At 47.9% G+C, this 12232-nt stretch overlaps 1 protein-coding gene across 1 annotated transcript; it reads left to right on the top strand.

Moving 5' to 3' along the window:
- The first annotated feature begins 61 nt into the window (after positions 1-61).
- TBC1D13 (TBC1 domain family member 13) lies at positions 62-12229 on the top strand. The gene is made up of 12 exons (XM_066980876.1): positions 62-184; positions 270-343; positions 617-657; positions 1149-1210; positions 1507-1606; positions 2973-3055; positions 3214-3373; positions 4162-4369; positions 5107-5270; positions 6750-6910; positions 7140-7197; positions 8190-12229. Exons 1-12 carry the CDS (start codon positions 162-164, stop codon positions 8253-8255), a joined length of 1200 nt encoding a protein of 399 aa, XP_066836977.1. The 5' UTR covers positions 62-161; the 3' UTR covers positions 8256-12229.
- The last annotated feature ends 3 nt before the right edge of the window (positions 12230-12232 follow it).

Genomic DNA, 12232 nt, shown 5'->3' with positions numbered 1-12232 from the left:
GCCTCCGTTCTCCCTCCGGGGAGGGGCCTAGCGGGGCGGGCGGGGCTTAGCGCGCGATGGGCGGGGCCTAGCGCGGGGTGGGCGGGGCTGTGGGCGGGGCTCTGTTTAGCCCCGCCCCCCGCGGGCCGTGATTCCAGCCGGAGCGCTGCCGCGGGGCCGCCATGTCGCGGCTGCACCGGAGCCGGTGGGGGCCGGGGGGGGGGGTGTCGGGGGTGTGGGGGTGGTGCGCGGTTCCCGGCCGTTGCTCACGGTTCCCTCCCTCCCCTCAGCATCGCCGACTTCCAGGAGGTGCTCGGCGAGCCCACGGTGGCCCTGGCGAAGCTCCGCGATCTCTGCTTCAGCGGTGAGTTCTCCCTCGGGGGGGGCCCCGCGGGGGTGGGCTCCGGGCTGCGAAGCGATCGGTTCCCGGCCGTGCTCCCCCTGCCAGGCCGCAGCGCGCCCGTGTCCGGCCCTGTTGGGCCGCCCTGCCCCGCAGCCAGCCCCGGGCAGCGCTCTCCGTGCCTCCCGGGGAGGGAATAAAGCGCTGCCCGGCCGGTTCGGGGGGGGTCGGGGGCGGTGACAGCAGGCAGGGTGAGGAGGTGGGCTAACGGTTGTCTTTCTGCCTGCTGTTCCACAGGGATTCCCTTCGATGGGGGGCTGCGCTGCCTCTGCTGGAAGGTGGGTTCTGCTTGGGGCGCTTTGTTTCTCGCAAGTGGTGCTTTGGGTTCTTTAAGTGCACGCACGGTATTTTTGAGCTCTCAGAGCCAACAGAAAATAACGATGTGGATCTTAAAAGCCGCTCTAAATTGACAATAATTTGTGGAGATCAGCACTGGCACGGTGACAGTAGTGTTTAACGACACATTATGGCCATCGCTTCTGACGATCGAAATTGGCTGGCTGCTCTCTGCATGAGCACAGCCCGCAGTATAACCTGGGAGTGCACCTCAGTCACGTTTGCTATTGATCAACGCTCTGAGTAGGCCTGTGTTGAAAACCAGTCCCTGAAACATTCCTGACTGCCATTTGGCAAAGATATAAACCTTATGGAGTTAACTTCCCGTATTTTCAGAACACCAGCTCTAGCCGCTCTGTTTGGTTTGCTCATCTTACAGGTCTGATAGCTCATGCTCCAAACACTAACGTGCGTGCGTCTGTTTTCTGTACAGATACTCCTGAACTACCTCCCTTTAGAGAAAGCCTTATGGAGCTCTTTGCTGAAGAAGCAGAGGTGAGGACATCTGTACTTGCTCCTTTATTTCTGACGGTATCTACGGAGAAGGGGAATGGTTCCTTAAATAATTGAGTACCTTCATAAATTGAATTGTTCTCGTGTGGAATGCACTGTTCTGTAGTCTGTCTCTTGGGGTCAGTGGACTGAACTCTTCAGCTGAACTCAGCTGAAGAGAAAATCAAATGCTTTCTGGCTGAGCAGAGTGGTGCAAGGATATCTGTTTAAACTCAGTCTGGGTGCTTACGTTGATGTAATCCTTTGCTTCGTGACAAATTCCTCTTTCCCTCCTGAAGGGATCTGTATTCCCAGTTCCTAAAAGAAATGATCATCCAGCCTGGGATTGCCAAAGCCAACCTGGGTGTTTCAAGGGAAGATGTGACCTTAGAAGATCACGTAAGTGCTGTTAACCTTCGTGTTGCAGGAAATTCTCCAGAGCTATATGTTGTTCTGGCGTCTGGACTCCTATGCTGCTCTTGTTTCTGTTCACAGACTATTTTGCTCTGTTAGCAGGAGGATGGTTCCTAGGTACCAGCCCTGCGTTTGTGTCTTAATAGCTTTTAGTGTGAATTACTGGCAGAGCACCGATAGTTACGAAGCTGTTTTCAGCTATGCATGTATCTTCTCTTCTCCTTTGGGGCTAACTGTCCAGCCTATGGGTCTCCTAGGGAAGAAGAGAGGCTCACAAGAGGTTCCTCTAGCAAAGAGATGCTTTCCTGGGAAGCTCTTTCCATGGGTGGGCTCAGAACTGGCTGCTCTGAACAGAGGGTGTAGAAGAGGCAGCAGAGTTGAGCTGGACTATAGCACGAGAGGCAGGAGATTTAATTTATTTCCAATTCTGCTGATGACTGACTTTTTTTTTATTTGTTGACTGTTTCCTGCATCCTTTTTTACTTCTCTGAAAGTGCCGTTAAGTTTGTGTCAAGGCAGGGGATGAAGTAACTGGTCAGAAGAGGCTGTAAAATGATACAACTGCTTCCATGGCATATCCTGAACGTAAACTTCTCTGCTAGTGTACAGTCATCTGTGCTGCTGTGATCTCTGGAGGCCTTGGTGCTGTAAAACCATCATTGTTGTAACACTCCATGCACTGGCAGGTTACAGTGATCTTTGGATCTCTCGGAACTTTTTTTTTTCCCTCTTCTCTCTCAGCTGACTGTTAAGTTTGCATGAGTCTTAACCTGGAGAGAAGAAAGTGCACATAGGGGAGGGGGAGCTGAGTTTGTCATATTGGAAAACTGATCGCACAGGGGATAGGTTGTTTGTGTTAATAATGTATTTCCTTTTTCCTGGGCACAACGGTGATGTTTAATCAGCCTTCTCCAGAGCTGAGATAGCGGGTTAAACTTGTAACTCCTACCCACCCACACACCACTTGTGGTTAACTCTTGTGCTAAGTACAAAGACCGTCTCCATTAGACAGGTTGGAGTTGCAATCAAGAATCTTGTTGACAGAGAACAGGATACTTGGTTTGGGAGCAAAGTCGCTAAGAGGCAGGTGAAAAGGGATTGGAAATGTTGGCTTCTTCCTGAGTGAACGTGCATGCTCACTTGTCTTTCAAGCTCTGACCTGCTTCCGGCGCTGTGCGTACTGTCTGAAGAAGCAGCACTAAACAAGAGAAAGTTTAAACCTGATGTGCTAGGAATGTGCTGGTACCAGCTGACAAAGGGACAGCAGAAATGTTAAATCAATATGTGTTTACTGAGGATTTTGGTATCTGTGAAGCATGCTTGGTTTTGCTTCTGTTGTGTATTTCTTTAGCCCCTCAATCCAAACCCAGACAGTCGATGGAATACTTACTTCAAGGATAATGAAGTGCTTCTCCAGATAGACAAAGATGTCAGGTATGTGAGGCATAACGACTCGGGTTTCTGAACCAGAGTGGTTTGGTTAATACTTTGTACTTTGAAAATCAAGTTTAATATTAAACTGAACTTTCAATTTGACATGAGGCATGTACTTCCTTCTTCTTGTGCCTGATTTCCTCCTGTATCCATCCTAGGAGGCTGTACCCTGACATGGCGTTCTTCCAGCGCCCAACGGATTACCCCTGCCTGTTGATCCTGGACCCCCAAAACGAGTTTGAGACGCTGCGCAAGCGGGTGGAGCAGACCACGCTCAAGTCGCAGACGGTGGCACGAAACCGCAGTGGGGTTACAAATGTGAGATCTAGGTGTGGGCTGCCCGTGGGGCAAGGCGTCTTAGCTGATAAGGCGAATGGTGGTTCCTGGCCGTTTTTCTGTGTTTGGCTCTGCTGCGTGGAGGAATTGTGTGAATACCCCAGCAGATACTGTGCATTCTGGTGGCTGGACGGCTTTAAAGAGCCAGTTGATGTACCTGATGGTTGTAGGGTTTATAGGTACATTTAATTTTAAGGATTATTTTTTTCTGAGTTGCAGGAAGGTGTAAATATTTTATGCCTGACGTGTGCCTTCCTGAGTGAGAACAAAGCAGTGAAGGGTTAGTTTACTCAATCTGAATTTATGTAGCCTTCCAGAGCTGGATCTCCTAAAACTGCATTTAGGAAAAGAGTGTATATGCTGAAGTGTGTGTTGTGTTTTTCCTCTTTCACAAGCATCACAATATTAAGTGCTACACACTTGGTGTTGGGGAAGGTGGCTAGCTGCTGCAGCAGAACTGTGCTTTTTCCTACGTTTCTAACAAAGAGGTGGAACTGCTGTGTTTTCTTCCTGTATGGGATCAGGTGATGCAATGATTCAGGGGAACTGTTGCAGCACAGACTGCTTTTTTCATCAGGGATAGGCAGCACTAAGGACTGAGTGCCTTTGTGCTTTGTTGAGGTGCTTGGTTTATGTGAATGCCTGACTGCTTGGTGCACGCTGCCCAAATCTTCGGGGGACTACGTGCCTTCAAAGCCAAGCTCGTCACGTGTAAAACTCTGTGCCAGTTGGTTACCCTGAATCAGTCCTACTCTTGCCTTGCTCTTCAGGTGAGCTCCCCTCTTAAAACATCTCCTAATTCTCTGAGTGAGTACGAAGTTCTGCCCAACGGCTGCGAAGCTCACTGGGAAGTGGTGGAGCGAATCCTTTTCATCTATGCCAAGCTGAACCCCGGGATAGCGTATGTGCAGGGGATGAATGAAATAGTGGGGCCTCTTTACTATACCTTTGCTACAGATCCTAACAGTGAGTGGAAAGGTGAGAGACTCTTTTGAATGCTCAGTAATGGCTGGTGTACTGCATGCTCTCTGTGTAAAGAAATGTCTTGGGAGTAAGACTCTAAACAACTCAGTTTTGACTGATCAGGCAAAAAAAAAAAAAAGGCAAATGCAGCAAGAGATGAGGACTGAAATCACAGCAAACTGACAGAAACCGAATGGGCTGTGGGTGGTGAGGGTATGAGAAGTGAGGATTTGGGGTTTTTTGTTTTGCATGGATCTAAGTTGTACTTCCTGACTGAAACCTAAAATCCCTTTAGAAGCTCTTGTTTGCTTGTTCTATAAATACCTTGGGAGAGAGGGGTGCTTCTTCTTGTTCTGTTTTTGTCTTTTTTTTTTTAATTAAAAAAAAATGGGGAGAGAAGAAGAATGGAGTGGGAGTACTTTGCCTGTTGCTTTTATTTCACAGAGCTCTGAGGGTGTGCCGTGATGGCAGGGAGAGCAGATGGTGTTCTCAGGCATAGATAACTGCTTCTTGACCCTGTGTCATGAAGACCTTGTGTTGCACGCAGGGTCTGTATTTGCAGTGGCTTTGTAGATATTTCTACTCAAAAAAAAAAAAAGTGTGGTCTCATCCTAGACCAAGCAAGCCAAGGTCTTGAGATAGATTACTTAAGTCAAGTACAGCAACCAGGTTATTGAACAAAAGCAGTTCTGTGTACCTCTGACAGTGATGCTTCCTCTATGCCCCCGTTAACTTTTTTTTTCCTTCCCCAGAACATGCTGAAGCTGACACATTTTTCTGCTTTACCAACCTAATGGCCGAAATTCGGGACAACTTCATTAAGAGCTTGGATGATTCTCAGTGTGGTATAACCTACAAAATGGAGAAGGTCTACTCCACCCTGAAGGAAAAAGACGTGGAGCTGTATTTGAAACTGGTGAGGAGCTATGTGTTTCTCTGAGTCTTGGTAGGAATGTGGGGAGAGCAGCTTATTAGTGCATTTAAATGTCAGCCAATTCTGTTAAACTGTTACTGGGCTTGAATGGAAAGGTTAAGAGGCTCTGTGAAGGCGTTTGCCAATAGGACATAGAGGCTGTCTTATCTATAAGCTTGAAACAAGCTCTCCTTGGAGAAAGCCTAGAGTGAGCTGACACAGCAAGGCTCTCCTCCCCTGCTTGACTGAAAGCAAACAATGCAGTCACAGTCAGCAGCTCTGCAACAACCAAGGTGACTTGGCCACCCTCCCTCGTCACCTGGGTTGAAGTTTAGTGGGAGCTGTAAACATGAGTTTTGCTCTAAAGTCCCCTGGGATTTGAGGTTAAAGGAATCGTGCCTCAGTCTTCAAAAGCAGAACAAAAAACCTCCCCACCTCTTGCCCTCTTCTGTTGTCATTGGATGCCCTGACAACACTAACTTAAACTTCATGGCGGTCATTCCAGAAGTAAACTGAAATCCTGTACCATCCCACTCGCCTAATTCTATCGTTCTCCTTCATTCAGGGATCTCAGAGTGCCGTGGTTTGGTGTGGGTTTTGTAGAACATCAAAAGGCAGCTTTTGTTGCAAACCTCCCTTAGGTCTTGCAGTCCATTTGGTGCCAAAATCTAACAAGAATTTGGAAAGTGTGAACTGTTCTTGTTATTCCAACCTTCACCAAATCACTATGATTTTTGCAAGATGTGTTTCTTCTACAGTCCAACAGATGATCTGTAAGCACAGTGACACAACTCACGATGTTGCCTGAAGACTCTTTCAGTGGGGAGAGAATAAACTGCTTACTGTTTGGCTGCCAGGAAATGGTCTCGGCTATGCAGCAACTTAAGAATGTCATCAGGATCCTGAGCTTGTTTGACCTTGCTTAAACTTATGGTCCCTGGGATTTGATAGCAAAAAAACAAGAAAGCTGTGGGCTAGGAGTGCTTACAATATGTTTTATTGACCATCAGTGTGAACTCTGTTCCATGTTTTGTTTCTTTTTGTGAGCAGTAAACCCTTGATAAATACAGGGCTTCTGGAAAGGAGAGGAAATCCTGACAAAACAGTGCCTCTGCTAGAGGGGGAGGGCTGCGGCTTTGCAGATAAAATGTTATTCAAATGGGAAATTAAAATTACTTGGCAAGTTTAACTGAACTAACACAAACAGTGCCTTCAGGAAGAAAAGCTTCCTTTACTTGTGTCTTAGAGGAGCATTTTCTTGCTTTGTAGACTTGGAACTTAGTTGCATTGAAAATCTTTCTTTCAATATAGCTTGAATGTGAGGGCCTTCAAAGGAAGCAGTGGTTTTGCTGCTGTACTGATAGGAGTTGGCAGCCTAGAGCTATATTAGGGTGGAGATGGGGATAGAAAAAAGGGGTGCACCTCTTGGAGGGAGTAGGCCAAGAGCATGTATTCATTCTTTGCCTGGTGCATGTCTGACAGCAAGAACAGAACATCAAACCCCAGTTCTTTGCCTTCCGCTGGCTGACGCTGCTCTTGTCCCAAGAGTTTCTGCTGCCAGATGTCATCCGTATCTGGGACTCCCTCTTTGCTGATGAAAAGCGCTTTGATTTTCTTCTCCTCGTCTGTTGTGCCATGTTGACGTAAGTACAGAGGTAGCCTTCCTGCTCTTTTTTTTCTCTCATTTAATGAAATCCCTGGATCCAGGAGTTCCACGGGCATGTGTTAATGCACCTAGTGAGTAGGTCACAGACATTTGTCACAATGGTAGTGAAAGTGTTCTCAAAAGCCTCTATAAAGGCGCAGTGTAGTCAATTTTTAGAGTCCCTCTGTAAAGAGCGAAAAGTAGCTGGACTAATTTCCATCTTTCAGACTAATCCGGGATCAGTTGCTGGAAGGAGACTTCACTTTGAATATGAGGCTGCTACAGGTAAGGATTAAATAGAGTGGGCATGGGGGGAATTTGGGGAATCTTGAAATAGAGAGGGTGGTGGTAGGCCTGGCTGAGGAGAAGTACCGGATTTCTGATGGCTGCTTGCAGAAAAATCTTAAGGTTGTTCTTATAGCACGCTCATTATTGGAAATATGAATCTTTGCGTACTGTGGTCCCCACCACCCACAGGGAAACTTAACTCGCTTGAGGTGAATGACTGCCTTCACCTCCTTGGTGGTGTTCTCTCTGCTCCCTGTGTTGTTAATGGGGCTTTCACTTCCACGTACAGAATGTGGTTGTGTGCTACCTGTGTTGTCTTCCCAGCTTTGTATGGATCTCTTCTCCTTCCTCCCCCTTCCTAGTGCTAGAATAGCAATGAGCTCTGTTTCAGAGAGTAATATTCCTTCTCTGGTCTGCTGTTGGTGGGGCACAGTGCTGTTGTCTGGAGCCCAGTACTACCATTAACATGCAGCCTTCTTTTGCATGTGCTCCCTTTCTAGTCTACAGAGAAATCCTCATAGACTAGAGGCTTTTAGCATTAAAAAAAATAAATGTTTTCCAGCAAAGTTCTGAAGCCCTATGTAACAACGTCAAATTTGTTGGCCAGAGGCTTTTGTTTAGCTCTGAGATCTGTGAGAGCCCAAGGTTGAGAACACCTTCGCAGAACAGCAGGATATCTCTGATTCTGCCAGTTCCTGCTTTGGGCTGTGCAAGGTACTGGCTTTGATAAGGTGTTTTGGCATGAAGATAGCCCTTGTAGCAGGCCAGCTGACTGTACCCTTGGAGGACGAGCTACAAAAACTTCTTCAAGGGTATCAGGGTTTGATCAGATACAAAACAGGAAGCTGGTAACTGTTAGGGGAGTAACTGAACATGACAATGTGTTATAATAGGTGAAGAATGCTACTGCCAAGGTTTACTGTACTTAGGTGGAATGAAGTGTGCAGGAAATGTTAAGCTGGCACTTAAATCGCTTTTCTTTAACATAGGATTATCCTATCTCTGATGTTCACCTGATTTTGACGAAGGCAAAGGAACTTCAGGATTCCAAATAGTCCATGAGCTTAACAAAAGGTGTTGGAGAAACTGTATGGCAGTGGATCCTAGGAGATGCCCCTGTGAAGTGTGGCGCATTAAAACTCCTAGCGGTCTCTGCAGGACTTCAGGTTTTGCATTTGGGCTACTGGCCACCTTGAGGACTTCCTTCTACTCTATTTATTAGGTCAAGGACTGATTACTTCCCCATCTGCTTGGGTCCTGCACTCCAGATTTCTCAAACTTCAAATGCCTCTGTGCTGCCAAAAGCAGTTCTTTGTATCTTTTTTAATGACTTTGAGTGGAGAAAGAAACCATCTGTCAGCATATCCCTCAAGAAGTGGACTCCTGCATCAAGAAGGTAGCTCATGTGGAGTAACTTCTGATGGGGAAGGGACAGGCTGGATCCAGTGGATTTTGGTGGGTGAGTATAGAAGGATCTTTCTCCTGTGAATAGAATGTATCCCAACGAAGTCACACACCCTGCTATTCAAGTAGCTTCTGGATTCTTCTCCCTCGTGTCTGCATTTAGCCATCCCTGGGGTGCGCAAAAAAAAACAGATTGCATCAGCTTCTGGTGAGCGTCATCTGGCATCGAGCAGTTTGGACCCCTTCACGTAGGAAAGAGATCTGGAGAAGCTGGGATGGGAAGACATCACTACAGCTGCCAGCTTTGTGCACCGAAACTGCCTGAACCCAGAATGGCCTTACCAAGAAGGTCTCCTTGAAAGCAAGGCTGCAGTGGTTTTAATCGATGAGTGAAGTGTAGCTTGAAGTCAAGCCTTACTACGCACAGCCTTAGAGCAGGAGCTTGTTGCTGCAGGGAGGCTGAGGCCTCAAGCTGCTTTCCTGTCTCTGAACTGGGGCATATCCAGCTACAATCAGGATTCCGAAACACAAGAAACAAGCATCTAGTTGCATGAAGACAGCTATATTTAGGGACTTATACAGGCACGGCATTGGGGTTTACTGCCTCAGTGGCTTGCACAGTATTACCCCGCATAAGCTCTGGTCATGGTAACCTTGGTATTGTCTCATAGCACTTCTTGCCAAGAAGGGACACGTTACAGGTCTGAGCTACAAGTAAGAGTCCTTTTCCGGTGCAATCCAGTGGGCATACAAGCATTTCAGTCGTTAGCTGACTCTTGGGGCTGATCCACATCCTCTGTACCAGTCCTGTTGGAGTGACAGTCATGCGCTGGACACTTGTCCCTCCTGAGAGGGAAGCTACTTCGTTCTGAATACTGTAGAGCAGGCTTAGGTGAACATCGACGAAGACAAACTATGGAAAGAACTGCTAACCTGCCAGCGGTGTCAAGCTGATCAGGAACCATAACCTCAAAGGGAGAAACTGCCAGCACCCAGGTGCTTGGGTTGTGCAGAAGCTCTTGAGTGAATGCTAATCCAGCATGCTTTACCCTCTTTCTGTGCTGTGCTGGCTCACCCCTGCATAGCTGTTTGACACTGCGATTTTCGGTATTTATGGGTATTGATTTGTTAAAGGTCAGTCATCTTTCTAAGAGCTGCTTAAGCTGCTGGTGGCCTAGAACGGCCCTACCAAGAGGGATGTTGTCAGCCTTTAGCTGTTTTACCAGTGTTACTTCCTTCACTGAAGGCCAGTTCTTTGCAGGTAACTGTAATTCTCGTAAGGCTGTGTGGGGAGACTGGCAGACAGGTTGATGCATGTCCCCATGTTCTTGTTAGCAATCCCAAGCAATCTCTCTGCCTCTTTAGAAGATGCTCGAGTGACACTGGTGCAGCCAGGTGTTGCTGCTGTGGTGGACCATGAGCAACTGAAGGCTTAAAACAATCTAATTAATACCTGTGGCTAACAGCATCCCTCTTTGCTGCAGTCCTTTTAGAGGGTAGAGTTTTCCTCCGAGAAAAATGGAACTGAAGGACCAGGACAGCTGTGTGATGGAGCATCGTGTCAGCTCTAGCAGCTGGATGGATATTCTTCCTGCCCTTATCACTGCGCTGGTCTAGGTGGTCTCAGCTGCTGGGTACCTGCACTACAGAGGCCGGTTGTCAGACCTCACATGGCCATACTGCTAGATGGTAGCCACTAATGTGGAACCAGAGGGTCAGACTCTTAGCAGAGTTGGACCTCCTCCAAAACACTCTTCTGAATATTGCTGTAGCTCTCAAACCTTCCATGCACAATCTCCCTGTATGCCTTTGCCGGCCATTTTGGGTCCCCCTTGCAAGTGCTTACTGTGTGGTTTCTCACTGGTAACAGCAGCTTCCGTGAGGGCTCCTGCTCTGAAAGCTGAGAGTCTCCTTAAAAGCTCAGAAGGCAGCAGGCAAATGAGGATCAAAACATTCCTTGTGGATGAACTCCTTGTTTTCAGAGTCACGTCTGGGCCCTGAGGTTGGCCTCCACTGCATTGGGGTCAGCCAGCTCAGAGCCATGTGTGGGGCTGGAGCATTGCAAACGCTTGAGGAAGACACCGTGGAGGTGGGTACTGGAGCACCAGTGTCTGCTGCTGGCTGGTACAGGTGTTGTGCTGTCTCTTCCCTTCCTAGGTGTCCAAGGGCTTATTATGCTGTTTTATTTCTCTTCAGGGGGTGATGGTGAACACTTTTAAAAGGAGTTTGCAGTGGTTTAACAGGATGAGATGAGAGCTTTGGCTGCTGGAAAGGTTCTCTGGGATAAATTCAATAGCTTTATTCAGACAAGCCTATGGCTGCTAAACTGGTTAATTTGAGTTCTTCTTTGGGGAAAACTTTTAACAACTTTGATACACCCAGGCAGGCTGGTTCCTACATGAAAAACTGTTTTATGTCCCTCCTTCTCCCTCTGCTGTGTGGCAGGACTTTGTTCTGCTGCCGGAAAGGGCTTTGAAGGGAGTTGTTCTACTTCTCAATGACTTGGGCCATCCATTTCTTTATTCCAAGACTTGCCCCTTTCTTTAAGAGCAGAAATGGATTTTCTGAGGGGAGAAAAAGTCTTGTTCCCAGCTTTCAAATCACCTCATTAGTTTCCGTGTATTCATTCCTCAAAGGCTGTTTGTGATGATTTTAATTTTTTTTTTTTTTTGAGGTCAGATAGCATTAACTAGCTTATGGTTGTTCCTGGCTTGTGTGGCCAAGTAGCACTTGTGCCATCCTGGGGATATTTCCTCCTCTGACTTCTTTCAGTCTGAAGGTGCTGCAGGAGCAGTTCTTTGGGTCAGAAGGTGGGAGCCCGGGGTGCCTTGAGGTTGCCTTGTTTCATAGGGGCCTGAACAGGGGATGTTTAAATAGCTCTTAGGAAGCGTTCCTCACAGGTGGCACTGCTGCTGGGCGGGATGAGAGGATCTTCAACTAGGAGGAAAATTAGGGTACTACGGTGGATGTGGGGACCTGAGCCTTCCCTGGGAGGAGGAGGTCCAGGACCTTCACCGTGCTGCAGTTCAGGCTCCTGGGAACTTTGTGTCTTTGCCAGTGAGGTAGAAGGACCGGGATACCGGAGATGAAGTTGTTGATGATGGTTGTGCAGAATGATTGAGTCTGAATTCTGGGACCTCACGGGGAATTATTCACGCTTCGGCAGTGAGTGGGATAAAGGACAGGAGCTGACTGGGGGCAGTCTGGGGTGTTTGGGATAGCAGAGGCTGTCTCCCTTAGTGAGGGTCAGTGACTGTTCTCGGGGCGCTCTCCTACACTACCCTTCCCCAGGAAGAGAGGAACGCACCTGGCGGTTTGTCAAATAACACTTTTTTTTTTTTTTTCCTTTACCTTGTCTGGAAAGAATTGCCAGAACAGGGTGCAGAGAACACTTCATCACTCTAAAACTACTTCTTTTATGCTTCTTTTTAAACACTATTTTTATAACGCTTCCTTTAGTGAGACGGGGGGGAGGAGGCTTTGCGCTGCCACCCGTCACTGAGCGAGGCTGTGCGGGGCGGCAGCGGGAGCTCCGTGTGGCGGGGCTGCTGCCGCCCCTTGTCCTCGTACCGCCCGTGGCCGGGCCCAGCGCCGCGCTGCGTCCCAATAAAGTGATTTCTTTGCACAC

This window comes from Anser cygnoides, chromosome 20 (genome assembly GCF_040182565.1).
Source record: "Anser cygnoides isolate HZ-2024a breed goose chromosome 20, Taihu_goose_T2T_genome, whole genome shotgun sequence".
NCBI lineage: Eukaryota > Metazoa > Chordata > Aves > Anseriformes > Anatidae > Anser > Anser cygnoides.
This window is presented reverse-complemented; position numbering and strand designations above follow the sequence as displayed.

What these genes read in the sequence shown, in the direction of transcription:
- TBC1D13 (XM_066980876.1), top strand. Translation starts at nt 162, where the DNA reads ATGTCGCGGCTGCACCGGAGCCG. An exon ending in TGCGCTGCCTCTGCTGGAAG is followed by an intron (nt 658 to 1,148) that starts GTGGGTTCTGCT and finishes TTTTCTGTACAG; the next exon opens with ATACTCCTGAACTACCTCCC. An exon ending in TCCTAACAGTGAGTGGAAAG is followed by an intron (nt 4,370 to 5,106) that starts GTGAGAGACTCT and finishes TTCCTTCCCCAG; the next exon opens with AACATGCTGAAGCTGACACA.